Below are 22268 nucleotides of genomic sequence, written 5' to 3' on the forward strand. Positions count from 1 at the left end.
GCACGTCCGCGTAGTATGTTGAACACATATCATTAATAATTCCTATGCACCGCTCCAGATCCGTCACCACCTCAGATGGTCCGGAAAAAGTAATGGCCAGCGATGAATAATTTATAATCTAACCGTGTGTTTGATGAATTTTTAAGGTTCTTGTCACTTCGGGACATGCGCCGTGCTTACGGGACCGAGGTTGAATTCAATCGACCGGATAAACCTTGGGCACGCCGAACACAGAATTGATTGATAAAACGCCCGCGGTGTCCCAACAAGTTTGGCACGAACAATTTATGAGATTAAAAGGCCCACGATAAATCTTTTACAAAGTTTTATTTAAAGACGAAAAGCGTAGAGCGGACTTTATAAAAATGGAAAACAATTAAAATATTTTACTAAATGTCTGGTGGTGAAAACCGCGTGAAATTTATAAACATAGGTACTAGGTGTGCAGTAAAAAAAAAAAAAACGGATAGTTTTGAAAAGGAAAAATATAAGTATAACCAAAATGTTCAATCTATTTACAAGATTCTGCAACAAATTTAGTTAATGTGTGGAATACAATATGTTTGATACTACAGTGGGCACTCCACAGACACACACGATAAGGCGTTTAGTAATGCTGCAAGAAATTTCTTAGAATTAAGATTTATACAACAATTTTACGTCACAACGACAGGTTTGAAAGCCACGGTGCCTACTAAAACTTCATTGATCTACCAATATACAACATTCCTAGTTTCATTTATGTACCTCCACACGAGGTTGACTAACACCTAATCTAAATCCATCTAATTAATATGATGCACTCTGCAGACTTGAGTAAAATACTTTTTAAAAGTATTTAGAATAAATACTCGAATATTTACAAAAATAGTATTCCGAATATGTATTTAAATACTTTATACAAATTTTATTCCGAATACATTGTTTAGAATACTTCAAAAGTATTCTGAATACTTTTAAAATATTTCTAGTTTTCATACTGTGAAAATAATAGATGTCCACTCAACAGAAATTATAGGCTAAATATATTTTATTTTATTGTATTTTTATATTACAGAACTGTTATAGTTTATGATTTATAACAATAATAAATACCTGATATTAGCTTATACAAGATACGACGGAGAAGTAATAAAATCATTTAAAAAAGAGATGATTTAATGGTATTCAAAATACAGTATTCAGAATACTCGTTATAAGTATTCAAAATACTTTATTGAATACTTTCAAAAAAAGTATTCAAAAAGTATTCGAAATACTTAAAAAGTATTCTGAATACAGTATTCCGAATATTGTATTCGGAATACTACCCAAGTCTGGCAATCTGTATACATACTAAATATTATAAACAATACGTGTTGCGTTGGATTTTTTTTTTTACCAATATTTTAACCAACTTTAACCAATATTACATACGAAATGTCTCGGAATTGTTATGTATTAATTAGAATAATGATCAACGCTAGAGTTCAGATGATTTTGAGTTAAAAACGTTGTTTGGATACAATTTTTTTTTTAAATACATGTACCTACTTTATGATACTATGTCGATGACAATTCCGTATTTTAATAATACTGGAATTTCAACAACGGTGTAGTTGAAGAGATTAAAGGGTTTGTTTTATATTTTTCAGTGGAAAGGCCACCGAATTGCGAAGCGTTGGTGACTCCGTGGTCGGAATGTTCATCGCAGTGTGGTCTGGGACTTTCGAGGCGCATGTCTAATGCAAATGAAGCATGCAAACCTAATAACGAAACCAGACTTTGCCAAATAAGGCCGTGTCACTCACCACCACTAGTGAATGCTAAATATGCAAGACACCACCACATAAGGGTAAGCATACCGAGTCTATTGTTACAAATAAATGTAAGTACACGCACGTAAGATAATATTTTACTCCAACAATTTATAATGATAAAGGAGTGGGGCTGTGTCATCAAATGTATTTGTTATCTTTACTTTGCATACGCGTAATTCGGCGTAGATTCACATTAGTAAAGTACACACATAAGGTGGGCTGGTTTTTTGTCGCTTACTTGACATTAAAATAAATTAACCTGTTGCCAAATACCTAGGTATATAAATCAAAATCATTGTTATAAAATTATATTACGTAATTACGAGTGGGAGATTTTTTTTCACGGAATTTCCGTTGTGAGTTCACCACTTGTACTTGATAAAAATATTGTTCTCATTTACAAACAATTAGATCGGTTATTTCAAGAACAACAAAATTAATTTCATTTAAAATATACACAAACCACGAGAAACCACAACAATTTAAGATTTTTTTGTATTTAAATAACTTATTTTCAGGATTTGTAATAATCATTATTTATAGTTTTAAATAGTCTACATTTTTCTATTTTTTAATAACCTAGAAAAAAAAATAAATAAAAAGAAAATAAAAAAAGTGAAATACAAGAAGAGTACAGATTACCTTCCTTCTTGTTTAAGGGAGGACATTTTGGATTATAAAGATTTGAGAGTAAATCATTGCAACTTTGTATTCTTGAAAACTAAATAAAAGAGCACAGTTATAATTATTGCATGAATAATGTGAGCTTGAAATTAAGAGAAACAAACACAAGATTTGATGAACTGATACTGTAACTTTTTTAAACTTGTACAAAATTTGTAATTGGATATTATAATTCCATTGCACTTGAGTAACGAAATCAGCCAAGTCCGTAAATAAACCCCAACGACAGAGGTTCTTTATTTTAAACAGTTATAAAGAACATAGTTGACAGTTGGTGTGCATACAAATAAGACATGTAAAGATCTTCTCGGAGGTCTGGTGACCAAGTTGTGTAGAAAAAAAATACTATATAGTTAAAGGTCTTCTCCTTTAAGAGTTGATATATTTAAGATCAAATAGTTGTGCCATTAGGTTTCGACTTTCTTATTTTATTTTTCAAATGTTTCAATTAGATCTTTTCGAAAAACTGGAAGGAAATTTGTTGATAGAAAATGTCCATATTAGTTTATTTTCTACAATTCATAATAGATACTATATATTTCAAATAACTTATAAATAAATTTTTGTTTTAAGGTTTGTTATAATTCAAATAACTTTTATAGTTTTATACTTTTATAACTTTTATTTAATGTGCAAAGTAATAAAATACATTGTTTCAATTATGTTTTTAAAAAATATAAATTTATATGTAAAATACAATGAAGAAACGAAAAAATAAAATTTAAAAAAAATAAGTCATACATTTCTAAATTTTATAATTGAACCGTGGATTTCAATGTTCATTTATAGAATTAATTTTTTTAAAATGTACATTATTTCTTCTTTCGCTTTATTTAATTTTCAGTTTGCACAATTATTAAAAATCCACTATACGAGAATGATATTTGAAATAATATAAAACTATATATTGTCACTTTTATATACTATATTTCTTTAGTTTTTACTCATAACAATGTATTCATAAGCTGAGATTAAATTAACTGTTTTTAGTTTTGACTAACTTCATACACTAATGCAGTGTCCGTGAAACGATACACTATAGATACCATAGACACCATTGACCTGATATACATGCGCACTAGATTTATAAATAATTTTTGATTCCGAGGTGTGTGATTGATTAATTAATTACATAAATCACGTTTAAGTTATATTTATACTGCAATTTATTCACTCATATTTGTTAGAAAAAACTAATCAACATTACGTAAAAAACTTGCTCAATTACAAAAAAAAAAAAAAATTAAAATCGTTTTATCTTTTACATCTATATTGTGCGTATAACAATTGTAAAACTAAATGGTTAATTATTGAAATAAAATAATGACATATCCTGCATAGTATTATATTTGGAAGGAATCGCGTATATAGGAGTAAAATGAAAAAGCACGTGCAACATCATCACCGTAATATTGTAATGTTCGGTCGACGTTTCTATCATTTTGATAAATATTTTTATTTTTTTTTTTTTTTAATACAAATTCCATTATTCATGTTCAATCCCTCTTCCTTCCTTCATCTACTGTTGGAAAATTGAAAATAGTACAATTCTTCACGACTGGAACATCTGTTTCAATGTGACGATCCGAAGGAAAAGAGAACATTAGAATGCCTTACTTGCATGTCACGTCCACAGTATTTGTCGTGGGTCGTGTTTACCTTTTATTGGAACGCGGGCTTGTCCTATTTGTGCAGACAAGTTGCTTTTGGCAGCGCAAACTAATGGGCGTACTAAAAGGAAATAACGGTGGCAGAAGGAGAAAGACAATGAATCAAAAATATTTCAGTTCAAGTCCGAAAAGTCAACAACTTTTACGCTTCGGATTCAATGTGAATAGAAATTAGCTTATTCTTTTATTTCCTATACACACAAATTATTATAATATATATATATTTATGTACACATACCGTACGATTTATTATTATGCACTTTTCAAAATCGTATAAAAGTTAGGTATAGCATTAGCGATAAAACTTTCACCGATATAACGATCGTGGAGAACATATTTTTATTCGTTTTAAAGTCGAAATATAATGTCATTTATTCAAACTTTTTCGTCACTAATACATTATAAAAATGTTCTCGTATAACGCTTTACGAAACAAAAGGCATTAACTAATTTAACATTATTTATATATGTTTAATGAAAAACGCACTACGCGTGTGTAATGATAACATTTTATGATAGAAATCTACAACGTTGAATATGAAATAAAAAGCATTTATAGTTGAAAATATGTCCGATGGATGTATGCGATAATAGAAAAAAAACTAATATACAATACACATTGTTCGTATATTAAAAATAATAAAGATGAACGTCAATAATATTTGAATAACCAAATGTTAAAATAATAATAATTTTCGTTGCGAAACTTTTTATTGGCTATCACTGAATTCCCTTATATTTTTTTATGGTTTTAGAGTGCGTATAGTAGTACTACAATGTATAGTAGTTTAAATATTTCCTGAGGTTCGCTCGCTATTTATAGTTATATTGTTATTTTATGTGTATCCGGAAAGGTGACTCATCTCTGGGATTCATAAAATGTACGCAAAAAAACGAATTATTGTAATATTTTTCATTGTTTTGCTTTTGTCATAACACAATTGCAGCAAGAAACAATTACTATGTTTTATGGATTTTATAAATTTACATAGAATTGAGTACCACTCCAAAGTCTTTCGTTTCAAGTCACCCCGGGGTTTCTCTTACACAACTATTCATTTCATGGCCGCAACTATTGTACGCATTCATTACAAACATTCTCGTGTAGTACGCGAAGCACACAATATTGTACTATCCTTGTCGAACTCCTCGTATCCGGTTGGTTCTAAACGTCATCGGGTGAATTGTTTGAAAACCTTTTTGACTTTAGACTTCTGGAGAAATATCTATTTTACCTGCCAACCTATTTTGGCTTCTGTCGTAGATCCTATAGTGTACCCACCGTCCCTTGGACTAAGTTATTACATGTATAGTTGGTACTCGGTATACAATTATATATATATATCACCCTATCCCTTTCCCGCAGTCGTCTCTTTGACCGCACATTCTTCTTAGCCGCCTTTGTGTAAAACTACATACGCGTGTACTCATTTCATATAACGTCCCAATAACTCTCACTTCTAAACTGTCCAGCTTAGATATATTCGCTCAGTTTCCGTTTGTTCTCGTTTCCAAATTGTTATCGTCGCAATAGTGCGAAGCATCACCGCGACATATTATTACACCAACTATGTGTGCTCAAGTATACTTTATATGTATTTTACCATCATCGTATTTTATGTTTAATATCTACTACAGTTATGACATCTTGACTGTCTCAAGACTAAAGCATTCAATAACTAATGGACCCAATATTATTTCCGCTTTTACATGCACTAACTAGAAGCAAACTATAATATCATGGTATTGAAAACGATTATTTCATTCTAATTGGAGTTTACTATGATGATAGTTTCAAAAATATACGATTTACTTATTTGAATTTCATCATGCAGCAAAAAATTACCTTCAAAACACTTTTTTGTCAATTATTTTCTACTCATATCAAGTGTCCCAGTACCCATAATTTCTTTTCTATACTATAGTTAGCCCCATAAATGTTTTACAATCAATACGCCGTTTTGTCTTTATTTATTCTTTCAATCGATAAATAGCGATCGTCAAAAACAAACAAATATAAACTTAGGGACATTTAATACATGCGTTTATCCGTAGTATATAGGGTTGCTATAATAAATTTTGGTCGACGTATCGTTCTAGTATATTCGAAACGATAATGTACGTTTCACGATTTATACGAAAAGTCGGTTTTTTTTTTTAAGAACCACCGCGGTCGAATTCGCGTTTACATTCCCATAACATGTCCTCCGGTGCACAACAACCTCCCATACTCCCTCCAGCGAACGGGTTAGCCGATTTACGATAGTTTCACTAATTTTTTTTTTTTTTTTTGTCAACCCTACTAATAATAACGAATATTACAATATTTTAACGATCTTATATATTATTATACATTATAAACTCAACAAGTTTTTATAAAAAGCAAAAATTAAATTAATTTAATTTACTTTACATAAAATATATTAAAAACATCCATCGGTCGCCTCAGAATCTAAAAATGATTCTTAAGTTCAAAGTGAATGAAAATATAAATATTTTACTAACTTTTTAATAGACATATATATATTGGTTATTTTTTCTATAAACCTAAATTTATATCAACAAGAAATAATACAAATTACTTTAAATATAAATATACAGGCAATGAGCTCAGATATTATTTAGAATCAATGATACAGTGCAATATTACGATACATTTTAAAACGACATTTCTGCAGATTTTTTTTCTAAATCGAATACTATTCACATTATATTAAAAAATATATTATCTTAAAACAAATACGTTACCTTTTTTAATGAGATAATATATAAGTAACGTCCTTTATCGAGTTCTAGTGAAATTTTTAATTTTTTTTATTTCATAAATCGATTTCGAGTGGTGGTTTGACTTTTTATGGATAAATTACGACCCTGACTAGGCCAATGCAGGCATAGGGTGTGTATATTTATATTTTTATTTTGGCAAAGGCCGATTTTTAATAATTTATATGAATATCGCAAAACACAAAAACCATTCTTTATACAATATTAAATATTTATAAACACGTGATCGGAAAGTCATACATGTACAAATAGCTTGTCAAAAATAAAACTTTTGTGCAGGTAATTTACAAGCGCAACGGTTGTTATTCATTTAATCATTATTTCGTTGTACGATCAACGTAATTAGTACTCTATAAATTTAAAGAAAAATATAAATAAAGAAATATAATATATAGTATCAAGTAAAAATTGAAAATGTACTCTTTATCTTATTTAAATATAAAACGAAAAAGGAAATTTATTTATCTTCATACTGTTTATGATGTTCATATTTTTTCTTTCGCATTTCCCTCTCTTTGTTTTTTTCAACAACCTGCCGTAGATTTAATATTTATTTTGAATATATAACAACGAGAGAAATAACCGGAACACGTGATAACCTAAGGTTATCCAACCCTAGGTTGGAGGCAATAGCCCAATCGGCTACCGTCCTTGGTTTGATGATTACCAATCAGCTGTCGGGCTGTTGCTGCACACTGTACGTATTTGCACGTGCTCATACAGCTTCAAAGCAAAACTGTAGTAGTTTATTTGTTCACATTTTTGGAAAACGACTAATGCCATGAGGTTGAAACTGTGTTTCGTTTACGAAAAAACCGTTAGACGATTACCGAATGAAAAACAAAAAACCATGTTCGTTGTACATCGGGATGGGGATTAGGAACGTTTCGTGTTCATTGATGAAGTAACCTAACCTAACCGATAGTCGACGATTTGTTAGGCACGGCAGGCGAACAGAAATACCAAAAGTGGTGGTAGGGCCCCATTTGCGGTGAACGGTGCGGGGGGGCGTTTGGAAACGCGGTACGACCGTTTTCGTTCCCGTTGTGATCGTGTATTGTTTTTTTTTTTGTTTTAACGCAGAAGGGTCACGAGTGCAAGGCGACGATCAAGTCGATGGCGCCGATGCGGCTGAAGTTCGGCGACTGCCGGAGCCGGAAGACGTTCCACCCGAAGCGGTGCGGCGGCGCGTGCCCGGCGCACGTGGAGTGCGCGCCCGAGCTGAGCACCACGGTCAAGGTGGAGTTCCTGTGCCGCAGCCCGGTGGAGGGACACGACAGGCTGGACGGCGCGGTTCCGGGCGACGACCTGTGGGAACCGGTGCACCGACCGTTCTCGGCCACGGCCGACGACTACGTGCACAGCGTGTACGTGGACGTCGAGTGGATCGTCAAGTGCACGTGCCGGCGGCACGCGGACTGACGACGGCGGCGGCCGTGAACCGCAGCGCGACCCCAGCAACCGGCCGCCCGCGACTTGGCTGAACTGTGAACGGCGTCCTCGGCGTACAAATCCTTTTTTTTCCGATTTTTTCCGATTTTCTTTTCTCGACGTCTCTCCGGAAGCCGTTCGCGTCGCGCACATGCATTCGAATGCAGACACGCACACATACACACATACACGTACACACACACAAACACACACACACACACATACACATCAATTCAGTTCACTCATTAATAGTATTATACACTATTTATTACGAAGGATGCGAAAGAACGAGTGAGATGGAGTGAGAGTGCGCAGGATTCGGAGTTTTTAAAAACGTTTTCAACGTTAGATGTATTTATTATTATTATTATTATTATTATTATTATTATTATTATTAATATAATTATTGTTATAGCGTTGTAAACTATTACGACCATTATAAAAATATTATACGATATTTTTACGTACACTTATGATCATAATCATTAAAACGTCTAAGTTTTGATTTGTAATGTATTTTTTTTTTAATAAGGTTTTTGCCGCCAAAAAGTAATGTTATCGCCCCGAGAAAAAACGACTGGTATTTTTCCGATCGTTATAAATTAATACGCACCGCGTTCCATTTGACGTTTACTATCGGTTTCGCTACGAAGTAATAAACAAACGAAAATCGTTAACTCGTTTCGAATAACGAACACGCAGGACAATGATATTTCGATGAGACTATATTTAGCTCGCTCTTCGCGGTTGTAACCATACAATTATCTAGTAAAAGATTCGCGTTAAGAATAAATCATTGCATCCCCGCTCCTTGATGGACCAAATTCGACGATTCCCATATTGTTCGAACACCCTGGACGTGCTAAAAATACAATCACTAATAATAACGGTAATTATCACTTTCAAGAGGTCATAATTTAGCTGTTTAGCGAGAGTAGTCCATTTTTTATCACAATGAATATCTCTCTAAAATTTAACTTGTGAAAATATCATTTTTAATCGATTAACAGATAACACATTTTCAACTTTTACTTTGAAAACTTACGGGACGACGTTATATTCAAAAGTTACGATACGATATTAATGTAATATACGCATGTAGACATCGCGTATAGAACGATCGAACGAGTAACACTTTTGTAAAATACAATGTCATATAGTTAATAAGACATTATAAATGGTATATATATATATATATATATATATATATATATACATTTCTACTAAGGGTATAGTTTGCAAATTTTTTAAATTAATTTGTTTTTTGCAAACATAAAAATGTTATAATATTATGCTTGTGTACATTTTGTATTAATGTGTCGCGTATTGTTTAAAAATTTTCCTTTGAAACACTAGAATAATATGTGATGAATTATTATTATCTATATGTATATATATATTTTATTTTTTGTTCTTTTTTTCGTTGTAAATATAAGTGACATTGTTATATCTTTATAGCTTCAATCACACACACACACACACACGCATACATACTGCACATTTATACTATATATATATATATATATATATATATATATATATATATATAACTAACCCGTGCATTATAAATTTATAATACATATATATACGAAAAAATCGAGTTTATATACATTCATAAAAAGGACCTACATGTAAAAAATAGATCTCTATATGAGTACCGGCATCTCTTTCATTTTATATCGTTCACTAAGGATTTCCTTATACTTGGTTATGCGGATTTCGTATTCATACAAGTCTAAACTATATAATAAACATACAAGTGATTTCGATTTGTTTGGTTTGTAGAAAAAAAATGGCGAAAAAGCTTCGGTAAAGTAAAATATTGTTGACGTTACCATTTACTTCCGATCGTTTCGAAATCGATGGCAATCCATTTATAGTGTAAACTTATTGCGGTGCAAACATTATATATTGTATATTGTTATTACAATACGTTTTCGCTTTATCTCCTGTTTTACATGATTTGATTTTAATTGCATTTCATACGACCAAAGTGTCTATTTAGTGTTTCTCTATTTCAACGGTTTCAAGTACATTTACGTACATATTTATATTGCATACGAATACGTATTATTGCACGATGACCCTAAAACGGTTTCGAGTCTATATGGTCTCTCGTTTTTCTTCTGCATACCAACCGGTGCCTCGTATCATGTTGTTCCTCTGTAAAATCAAAATTCGTTTCAACGATTTTAATGACGTATAACTTACAATTCAGTGCTTTTTGTTTTTCTTTTTTTTTGTCATACGACCTCAATCATTTTATGGAAAATTATTACGACTCCTTGCGGTGGATAATTATTTTACCATAAATTTCTTTAAAATAATAGGAATTGATTTTCCTAATCATATCCTAAAATTAAATTTTTGTACACAAATATCATATGACAACCCCCTTCCCTTGTAATATACTTACAATTTCCTAGTTTAAAAACTACTGATCTATGTATATTTATTTCGAAAAATATGGTCAACCATGCATAACGTGTTTAATATATATTTGCAGTTCAACACGACTGTTATTCGTACACTGTTCTTACACGATAATAATAATTATACAAATTATTTATGAATAAATGAACTCTAATGTACAATATTTATTGGTATGGTTTAGAGTTTTATTTTTCACCAAATCGTACATTTTAAGTTCACAAAACACAATAGTAGGTACAATTTAGAAGCCGACTTGGAACTTCTACCACGTGGTAGCTGACTATTCGTAGGTATCTGATATATATCACATTATTATAACTATATATGTATATAAATACTATGCATACAGTGCCTTAATGGGATATTTTTATTCTGCCCTAACCTCTAGGTCCTTCAATATTTACATATCCATACGTTGTTACCTAAAATATACTACATACATATATATATATATATATATAACAATAATAATAATAATATTAATAAAATTTTAAATTTGGTTATTTTATACATATATATATATATATATATATATATATATAAATGTATATATGATAAGAATAATATATAGAAGGGTTATAAAATTCGAGAAAAATGTAAGATTCTGTTTGTTTGTATTACCCAACCAGTCATTATTGTTTAAGATTATTATAGACATATAAGTTATTATTATGAATATTTTCGAAATGTTGCATAATTATTAATTAAGCATTAAGCAATTTAAAATTCTTTTTGACTTCATGAATACGAAATGGCTAAAAAAAATGTACAATTATATTTTGTTAATGTATAAGATATATCGCAATTTGTAATATTTAATCGAATTCAATAAAAAGTTATTATTTATAATGTTACGAATACCTTATTATTCCTCATAGATTCAATAAAACACTCAGTAAAATATCCAGTACTTATCTTTATTCCATATCCTTCTGAGAACAGTAAATCCGCTAAAAAAAAAAAAAAAAAAGTCAAATTGACTACAAGTTACCGGCAGTAAAATGTTGCTGTTGTTGTATGTAAGTATACCAAGCAAGTGCAAGGAATAATTATTCCAATCAATAATATGTTCTGATCATTCTAGTCAACAACTAACAACTCTGTTACACTACACTTCGATGCTTCAACGATATCAGTAAGATGTTGTATTATGTGATTAGAACTTGGAACCAAATACACGTTTTAATTCGAACGTAATCTAAAATCACTCGTATGAAGCCGGTCCCACACGACTCGTGTACTTTGCGAGCGTATACTCGGCGAGTGTACTTGCCAAGTTTGTATGAAGTTTGTATCCGACATCGACGGGAAACCGCGAGTGACTTGGCGAGTAAAAATAATCGTCTTACTTGACGATTAAACACCTCCTACACGACTTGTAAAGCATCACGATTGACGATTATTCGTCGAGTACACGAATCGTGTGGGACCGGCTTGACGCGAAGCTAACAAATATAAATACCTGCACACATGTATAAAAATTGCAGTTTTAACAATCTTTTATTTCAATAATTTTGATTAGATTAGAGCGCGAAATTATCAATTAATCTTTTCGGTTGTGTTTTTTTTTTTTATTATTATTGTTAAATTTATTTATATTTTTTTAAACTCTCAATACAAGTATAAAACGTAGATTAAATAAACATAGCCGGTAACATGGGAAAATAAATAAACAAACCGCACTGGTACACACCCGATTTATTATCGGTTATACCATAAATATGCGTATGTATGGAAAATAAAATATTGGGCCACAAAACATGATACGAATACACGCAACCAAATATTTGCATAGGTTCTTGGCGATATACAATTTTATAAAAAAATACCGTATCAACATATTTGCACAACTACCCGTAATCGCACCGATCAATTATAAGCTAAATATTGTTTTTGGTCGACAAATTGTTGTACGATATGATTTTTATAAAGTGATATATATATATATATATATATATATATATATATATATATATATATATATATATGATTAAGAAACGAACTAATTCTCGACTCGGACCAGAATACTATATACGATTGAGCTGCTAACACACATACTACATACATGTGTATACTACCAATCTTCGTAACCAAGAAGATCCTTGATATGCTGATAAAACGAGTAGTATCATTATAAATCTGGTTTCATCGTTGAAATATTTTAACTAAAAATGCGTTCAAATGAAAACGTTTCAAATCTGAGTATACTTCACAATCATAGTGTAACTGAAAAAATAGTTAATATGTAAATGTAGAAAAAAAAACCATAGCTAAAATTAATATATATGATTTTGATACAAAGTATTACCTGAATATAAATTTGACACTGAACATTTTGGCAACTATACCAGTATTTACAACAAAATAGTTGAATACTCGTTATCAACATTTAAACGCTTAAGAATTTTAGAATTAAACTAAAAATTAACGTTTTAACGTTTACTTACTCTTCCATCCATTCATTGGGGAGTATGAATATCTACAGAATACAACAAAAAAAAATAATAAATATGATTTATATGTATAATTCAGTTAAATTTAATTATATTCAAATTTTAAGATTTTAATTCGAAAAGCTGTTATTTGTTATTGCAAGAAGTTCTTGTTTAAGTGAAGAGATAGAAAATCTTTTAAAACCTCTCACCCAAAAATAATATTATATCTACGTGTATGATAATGTATACTGCACTTTCCATGTTTTTCATTAATTATTCCAGTATGCAGTTTTGCTGATTCGCGTTTATGTTACAATCCGTTTTGACGCATTATATTCAATATATATCGTATTAATTTTACATATTTTTACATACACAATATAAATGCATGTACAAATATTTTAATGAAATACGTGCAATTTATTAGCATCTAACATGACATGCTGCTACGTAAGCTCATAAACGTTTGGTATTACCAAATATGTTTTGAGCTATTGGATTGACATGCCGGTGTGCCCATTAAGTTGAAAATCGTTGCGATTTAATATCGTGTGCACCTTTAGCATATATCACCGACGCGACGTCTCCTAAAGCTTATATATTGTTGTTCGTTACAAAAATAAAAATAAAAATCAATATCACGCGCGTAATCCGTATATTTTATTTTAATCTCTTGTCACCGATATCCTGGGTAATAATTTTATATCGTTCGCAAATCATCGCAATATATTTAGCCGTATATCAATATAAAAATAGTACCGTAACTCAATCGCACCGCCACTCCTTTGATTGATTATCATATAATAATATTAATAATTAAAACCCCACGACGATTTTTTATTATTTATTATTTTTCCGCCTGTACGTCTGAATGTCGATGTTCGATAGTATAGCTGCTAAAATGTAAGAGTTATATTATTATTATTGATTAATAAATATAATTTGGAACTATTTATCATTGTATTAACTTTTTTAAATAAATGATAATATGTTACGATATAGTCATAATATTCGATATTATTTATGAATATTATCAGCTTTATTTTAATTGTGACTGTAAAATGTCAACTATTTTTTTTGTTTTATTTAAGTATACTTTATAGGTGGCAATACACAATGATCTGAAGTCTATTTCTAATCGGCCATAATCTTATTCCTGAAATCTACAAAATTGTATGTAGTGGCAAACCATTTAAGGAGCGTCAATATTTGAAAAAAATCGATGTAAAAACAAACAATACTTCCAATAATATTGAACGGTCTTGGAGTAAAAAAAATTATCATAAAGAAGTCTATCTATGCCTGTATAGAAGTCAAATTTCGATATTTTAACTATAAGCTTAATGATCATCACTGTAAAAAATGAAATAACAACATCAACGTTAGAAGTTAATCATTGGGCGTTGAAAATAAAATATAGAAAATTGCTTCCTGTATGGACATCGATAGACTTCTCTACGATATTGACATCCAATCGCTTTTACTCCAAAACCAATCAACAAAACCGTATTATAAGAAACGTGGAGCTATGGTTTCTAAATTTGATAAGGAGCGTTTTAGACTAGCGTCGAATCGTAACCGAAAAAACCTGCCGCGAAACTTTTGGGTTCTTTATTTAACCATTGGCGTTCTACTGTCAACTGTTACGTGTCCTTCATATCGTGTTCGTAAAAGTACGAACAGCAACAATACCGAAGTCATTATACAACATGATATATTTAATATATATTAATTCTTGAGTTATCTATTGTAATTCATCTAGATACATATATACGAATATATTTATGCTAAAATTTCGAAAAATTGAACTTTAAAGTTAAATACTAATACAAATTTAAAATTAACGAAAACTTTATTAATATTATTAATTTATTAACTTTATAATTAATTACTATTATTTTAAAAGTGGCATTACTGCAATACATGTTTAGTTATATCATTTAAATTATGCCTAGAAGTATTATTGTTAAGAATTGTTTACATATTTAATAAAGACTATTCGATATCTACTTTCTAGTAACTCTTACAATATTTGATTCTTAAGAAAGATAATTGAAAAGAGAAAAAAACACTAACGAACCGAGTGCCACCGTGAACCAATCGTCGCGTAGTCTCCTTACGCTCCCGATTGCGTCACGATTCACTGACCGCAGTTCGCGTTTCGGTACCCGCCGTCCCTTTAAACGGGCACGGGCGCAAATCAAACCCAGCCCATGCGTGTGGCTTGCACGTGTCGCACCAAAACCCATTCCGAGTATAGAGTTTTTTTTTAATAGCACTTCTTTTGGTATGGCAGATCAAGCCAGCGATTTCTTCCCGATTTAGAATCTGAATCTGAGGATGAAAGGTACCTCTGTTGCAACTATTCAGCAAAAAAAGTAAAACGTAGAATGAATGTTAACGAAAAATTATACACTCATATCGAATAACTATATAGGTATATTATATATAATCTAAAGTATATTCCGTATTGAATAAGGTTATTTATCCCTTTGTATAAATTAATAAAATATGTGTTATGTAAAATTGTAATTATTACATATTGATATTTTAAATAGAATAAGTAAAGGAAGTGTAATATGCATGTATAAAAATATATTTTTCTCGGTTACAATATTTTTACTTTTTTTTTTTTTGTTGATCGTGATAACCTAGAAAATATCAGCAGTCGATCATAAGTCTTTAAAAATTCACCACCCCTTACGGGTACATTATACGCAATACATTTTATTTGCCTTATCTTATTATTATTTTGTTTCTACTTCCATTGAATTTAATATTCTAATAAATTATTTTATATAAATACTAATACTAATAATATATATTTAATAATACATGTGAATTAGAAATTATTTGCAACACTATAATTATAAATTATCAAGATATATTTAGTTAGAGGCGGAACTAGGAGGTGGAAGACGGATATTCATCCCCGGGCGTAAAATTTTAGAGGGTGTAATTTTTGTAATTATTAACAACTAATTAGATATTTTTAACTTTGTTAAATACTGATATAGTTTAAAACTCAATAAGTACGATTGTATATTAATTATTAGAAAAAAATTCTCGAGAAAAGTACTTGATCATTGGTCTGATAGGGCGTAATTTTAATATTTTCCCCGAGCGTAAAAATTCCTAGTTCCACCTTTGTATTTAGTTAATATATTTACAAATTTTTATATTTTTTAATCATTGCCATTTATATGTATGTAAGTATTTATCAAAGTTATTATTGGGACATATTATAACCTATATGACACTAGTAATAGATTATTGTGATTTAAGACGTATAAAATGGAAATGAACAGTACGCACTCAATACAATTGTTTCACAATGTTACTGTGTACGTTTTGCATCATTAAATCTACATTTACACGAAATAAAAACATTTCATACATTATAATTAAAATTTAATAAATGATGTGCATTTAACAAGGTGTTATGACATTAATAACCTAATTATATTAACAAGAATAGTTGTTATGATTTGCGAAAAAAATGTCTTGGCGGAATAAAATAAGTTAAGTATACCTAATTATCGTCTCTCATGTGATATATCTACCAGTTTTTATCTTGATAACGGTATCACACGCTATGGGAATAAAACAATTTATAAACATTATATATATATATATACCTATATTAATATGCTATTATAACAATTCAAATATTAAATGTTTAACTTTTTTTTTTGTGTGTTGAAGTGCATTGAATAAATATTAAATAAATATAAGTTTTAAATGAATAGATATTTCTTACGATTAATATTTTATGATATTAAAAAAAATAATTAGCAATAGCAATAATTAGAACTTGGATTTCTGTGAATTCACATGTCCATAATTTGGCCTATTTTTAATTAAATAACATAATTTTTTTATATTTTTATAATAATTTTCGTATTTTGAACATGATGCAAATAATTGTGAGTTTTTAAACATTTAATATACTTTAAATGGTATTTGTTTAATATATGTCTTATTACGTCTTTACATTTATAAATTCTTTCCATTCCCCGAATTTTAAATATATTAATATAAACTATATATATATTTATATCTATATATTATATATATATAGATATATAATATATATATATTATATTATCTTTATCTTCCTAACTTAAAAAATCAAATTCCCTACTCATTTTCTAAATACATAAATAGTATACGACTATTGTTCCAAATATCCTTCGTTCATATATTTGAAGGAACATCATTACACCATGTAATATTTAATATAGAATAATTTAATTTTAGTATTTAGTAATAAATAATTGTTTAATATCCTTAAATTTCTGATATTGATGTAAGCTATTTGTATACTCATGCTTATAAATTTTTGTAAACATAATGCATTGTTTACGACTTTTATTTTGGATATAATTTCTATACTTAGAAGAAAAAAAGCTATTTAAACTCGATATCTCATCTCGTTTCAAGCACATCCTACTACTTAACATGTATTAACTTCTGAAGTGTGAATTGACATTAACACACATACATTTTTTTTTAAATTATTAAAAATTATTGACCCGTTTGAAATTACAAAACTTTTAATACTTATTGGTTTTTTTTTTTTTTTACCCTAGAGACTTCTAATGTACATGTATCACGCATCACGTTACATGCTGTAATACTAAGTTATAGTATAATAACTAGTTTAGTTATAATATTTTTATTTTTTCCAAGTTATCTCATTGCTTATACGCACGATTCCCCCAAGGAAAACTAGTTCATCCTATCACGCCACATTTAAAGTATCTACTACTACAGGATTCACTATCCTTTCTGACGGAACGTCAAATCTGTGACATATATATCAGAACCATGGATCATAATTTCTTAAAATGTGTGAAGGGAAAATTCCCATCTTAATCTGATAGTCTACCTCTCTCAAGGTCATATTTGTAGTTTTCAAAATGATATTAAATGCTAAAAAAATATTCAAAAGATACATGTAATCCTATTTAAAATGTACCTAAAATCTAATCTCGAATATAAATAATATAAATTAAAAAAAAAAAAACCTATACCAAAAATAGTTTGAAACTCCTCTCGCGGGGTATTCCTATGGCTTTGATAACTATGATAGTAACCCGTAAAATACAAAAATCATGTAAACATATCATACAGAATAATCAGTGGGGTAATAAGGATGAGAATTGAACAACTAAATATTGTAATAATATTTTAAATGCACGTCGCCACTTTGATATAATTTGATTAAAATCGTTTGAGCTAAATATTAAATCTGGAACCCTACAATTACTGTTGAAAAATAACTAAATACATACATTTTAGATCCTAGTGTGGCGATCAGGCACAATATTATTTTTAAATAAAAAATGTAAATAACTTAAACCAGCTTATAGTGAAATAATTTAGATAATTTGATATAGGTACACTTCATATCATTGATTATACCTTACTTAAATTATAACTAGTCTAGGAAAACGGATTATTAAAACCTAATACGTGTCGATCCGCTTTATGCAGTGAACACTAAAACTGTATACCGTGATGAGGTTTAATTCTCCAGAGTTCTCTTTGTGAACAAGAGAAATGTAGATTTAGAATTATTAATATTTTATATAGAAATTACATGTGGTTTTTTTTATCATTGATATTAGACAATATAAGATATGCATTGATTTTCTCTTGATATATTTTATAATTTATTTCATTAAAGAGTGAATAGAATAATCATAAATTATTAAAAATATATTAAGATCAAATAAATTACAATTCTATATAATGTTTACTTATTTACTTATATAAATATATAGTATATTATGAAAAAAAAAATTTAAGAAGTGTAATTCGATGTAAATGAAATTATTTAATAAAGGTATAGGTCCGGCCCAAGGGTTAGGGGATATAACTTTAGGCCACACCTAGATCGGCATTTAATTAACTTTTTTATACTATGGATATATTTTTAAAAGAAGATTAAAATCCCTAATATCTGCACTTGTAAAATTATGTGTAGTCAAAAATAAAACTATAAATTGTTTTGTTTTATTTAAATTATTAATGGTTTAATTATCTACAAATGTATTAATCTAATCATTTGTTAACTAATTGTTAACTCAGAATCAAGTCTATTTTAGTATTACTTATCTAAAAAATAATATTTGATGTACAGTTTATGTATAAGGGGCGGTGAAACGAAGTTTGCTTAGGTGTAATTAAAAAATTGAGCAGGATTTATCTTCATTGGTAAATGGAATAAAACGAGTTACAATGATTATAGATTATTTACATTCAACAGTGGTACCGCTAAAAATACCATTTAAATAATATTTAACCCCAACAATTTAATTGAGTAGTACAAAACATTGAGTGTTGCAGAATTAATGGTTAATAGTTCCAGTTTTAATAGTTCACGCTCGCCTAAATTACCATTTCAAAACGATTAGTTCAACAATTTTTCTATAACGTGTGCGAGATATAACTATTGATATAACATTAAATTTGTTATTTGTAGTATGAGTTTAACACACTACTTTTTATTCCAAATTTTTTTTAAAATCTTTTATGCTGCCTGTTAATTATGCCCTGGTAAGTTTTCGCGTGTTGCAATGCCGAAATCTTCACTTAACCTACACGCATTATAAAAGTGCAAGTTCTAGCGTAGTATTATCCTGTTGAACGGGAAAATCTCCTTACTGCAATGTGCAAAACACACGATTATATGCCCGCGTATAAGCTGAAGTTATCATTCATTAATTCAATAATTTAAGAATTTAATGCCTATGCAATACGTGCTATTGTTGTACTAAATGCATTTCTCACATTTGCAGTATTATTAATTTACGTACTGTGCAAGTAGATGGTTAACATCGTTCAATCGATATTGTATAACAATAAATTGATTCAAATAAACATCACTAGTAAGTGCTTTAATATTTATTTTGTGTAAATGATATCATAAATTATTATATTTTATAAGTATTTAAATTTAATTTAAGATACTTAAACATATTTATCTCAATTTATTCTTGAGTAAAATTCAAAATTAAAATGTCAAACAATTCCAAAAATTTTATCAAACTTGAGCTTTTTTCGTTCCACAATCGTGGCATTTTTAAGTTTTGTATTATTTCTAACAATTATTATGTATATTTTCAAGTAAGTTTATTTACTTAATTACTGATTTTGATAAATAAAATAATTCTTATTTTAGTTGTTATAAATAAAGATAAAATTAAAAATTACAGATTAATTAAATTATAGCTCAATGATTTAGATTGTTCATTTGATTTTTCGTCATATAACCATTCAAACTATGTTAGTTTCACATCATAATGAAAACATTTAATTTAAACAATAAGAAAACACTTATTATGATTGACTTAAATTTAGTTGAAAATTATCATTATTTATTTTATTTTTTTTGCAAACAACCATTATCATTTTGAATTCCTTAATAATTTGTATTCTAACTTTCTCTAGTTTTCTCAGAAACTTCAGAAATTTAAAATTTAGCCTGTTGTCTTAAATAAATCAAATTAAAATTATTAAATCATTAAACAAATTTAACAAATTTCTTTATACATCGAAGAGTTGATGGCATAAAAAGTCAAACAAAACACCAATAATTTTATATTATACAAACGAGTAAATGTATTTGTTAGTATTCTACAATACTCAAAATATTAGAATAAATAAATAATATTATGCCATGCAAATAACAAATACAGAATGAACATTGTGTGTATATTTAGTTTTTATTATCATATTTTATTGCCGGATGGATATGAGGCATTTAAATGTGCACGTACGATATGATAGATATGATAACACATATTGAATACTTATTTGAGAATTTTTCGCGTTGTAAATTTTAAAATAATTTTTGAAACTTTTTAACTCACGAGATGAAAAGACAGGTTGCATTAAATTCTACTGGGAAATTAACTGTGCATAATTATAAATAGATTATATTACATTGCGAAATATATTTTATAATAAACAACAAGAAGGGTTTAAAATATTTTTCTTTTACCTACTTTAGGTTATTATATATTAAAATATCTTCCTCGTGACATCGGGTACTATGTGAATACTATATGATACACACGTTCACTCTAAAAGCATTTTTATACTTAATATTACGTTTTATTTTATTCAAGTTTGTGTTCAGCTCATTACATGCTCATTGCATCGTTACTCGTTCGTAAGGAAGTATTATTAAAAGGTTAGTTAGTTAAACATAACACATATACAAAAATATGATTCACAACAATTCGAGTTTGATTCTATTTTCTATAGTTATTAGAAAAAATTGAACACATTTAAGCATGAAGAAATGTAAAAAATATATTATGTAAAGATATAACGATATCTGGGGGTTTTCATTGATATTTTTCCTAAAATACTTACGCAATCAATATTTTGCACTACAAATTTCAATTTCTACAAATCATAAAAATGTCTAAATGTTTTATATTTTTACCAAAAACGTCAATTATCTTCATCGATCCGTTGACAATGACAACGGTTTACCGTTTGAAAGGTAGCTTACATGCTTGCTATGTAAAATCATTTCAGTTTTAACGAAATTTCACGCAATTCGATAGTACTCAACAATAAAAGATAAAAGTAGGAACACTGGTTGTTTATTTTTCGAATTAAATAAAAACGTTTTACATTATTTTAAACCGAAAACGGTATTTCTCAGACAGTTTTCACTGCATATTAGAAAGTACTGACGATGTGACAGCTTTCAAATTGCATTCGTCGTTAAATCTCAGTCAGTGTTTTAGTTTGAACATTTAACAAATGCAAATTTAATTTTAAGTTTCGAACGCGTAATTCAAAAACAATTTTAACGACGATGATCGCAAACGTGTTTAGTAAAAAAAAAAAAAACGTAAAATGTAAACTGTAAACTGTACACCGTGTAACATATGAAAACGTCAAAATACATAATTATATTACACACGCATACACGAATGTGAACATACATGTACATGACCATAATATCAGAATCGAGTGAAATTTTGAAAAAAAATATGAAAAAAAGT

At 29.0% G+C, this 22268-nt stretch overlaps 1 protein-coding gene across 2 annotated transcripts in view; it reads left to right on the forward strand.

Moving 5' to 3' along the window:
• The window catches only part of LOC112692913 (WNT1-inducible-signaling pathway protein 2), a 163807-nt gene extending 155042 nt beyond the window's left edge, over positions 1-8765 (forward strand). For both annotated transcript variants that reach the window (XM_025567737.1, XM_025567738.1), the window contains 2 exons: positions 1635-1834; positions 8021-8765. In XM_025567737.1, the coding sequence (XP_025423522.1) occupies positions 1635-1834; positions 8021-8359 (539 nt within the window). In that variant the 3' untranslated portion in view covers positions 8360-8765. The remainder of the gene's footprint in view (positions 1-1634; positions 1835-8020) is intronic.
• Positions 8766-22268: the final 13503 nt, after the last annotated feature.

Source organism: Sipha flava, unplaced genomic scaffold (genome assembly GCF_003268045.1).
Source record: "Sipha flava isolate LNK unplaced genomic scaffold, YSA_version1 78_pilon_pilon, whole genome shotgun sequence".
Classification (NCBI taxonomy): Eukaryota; Metazoa; Arthropoda; class Insecta; order Hemiptera; family Aphididae; genus Sipha; species Sipha flava.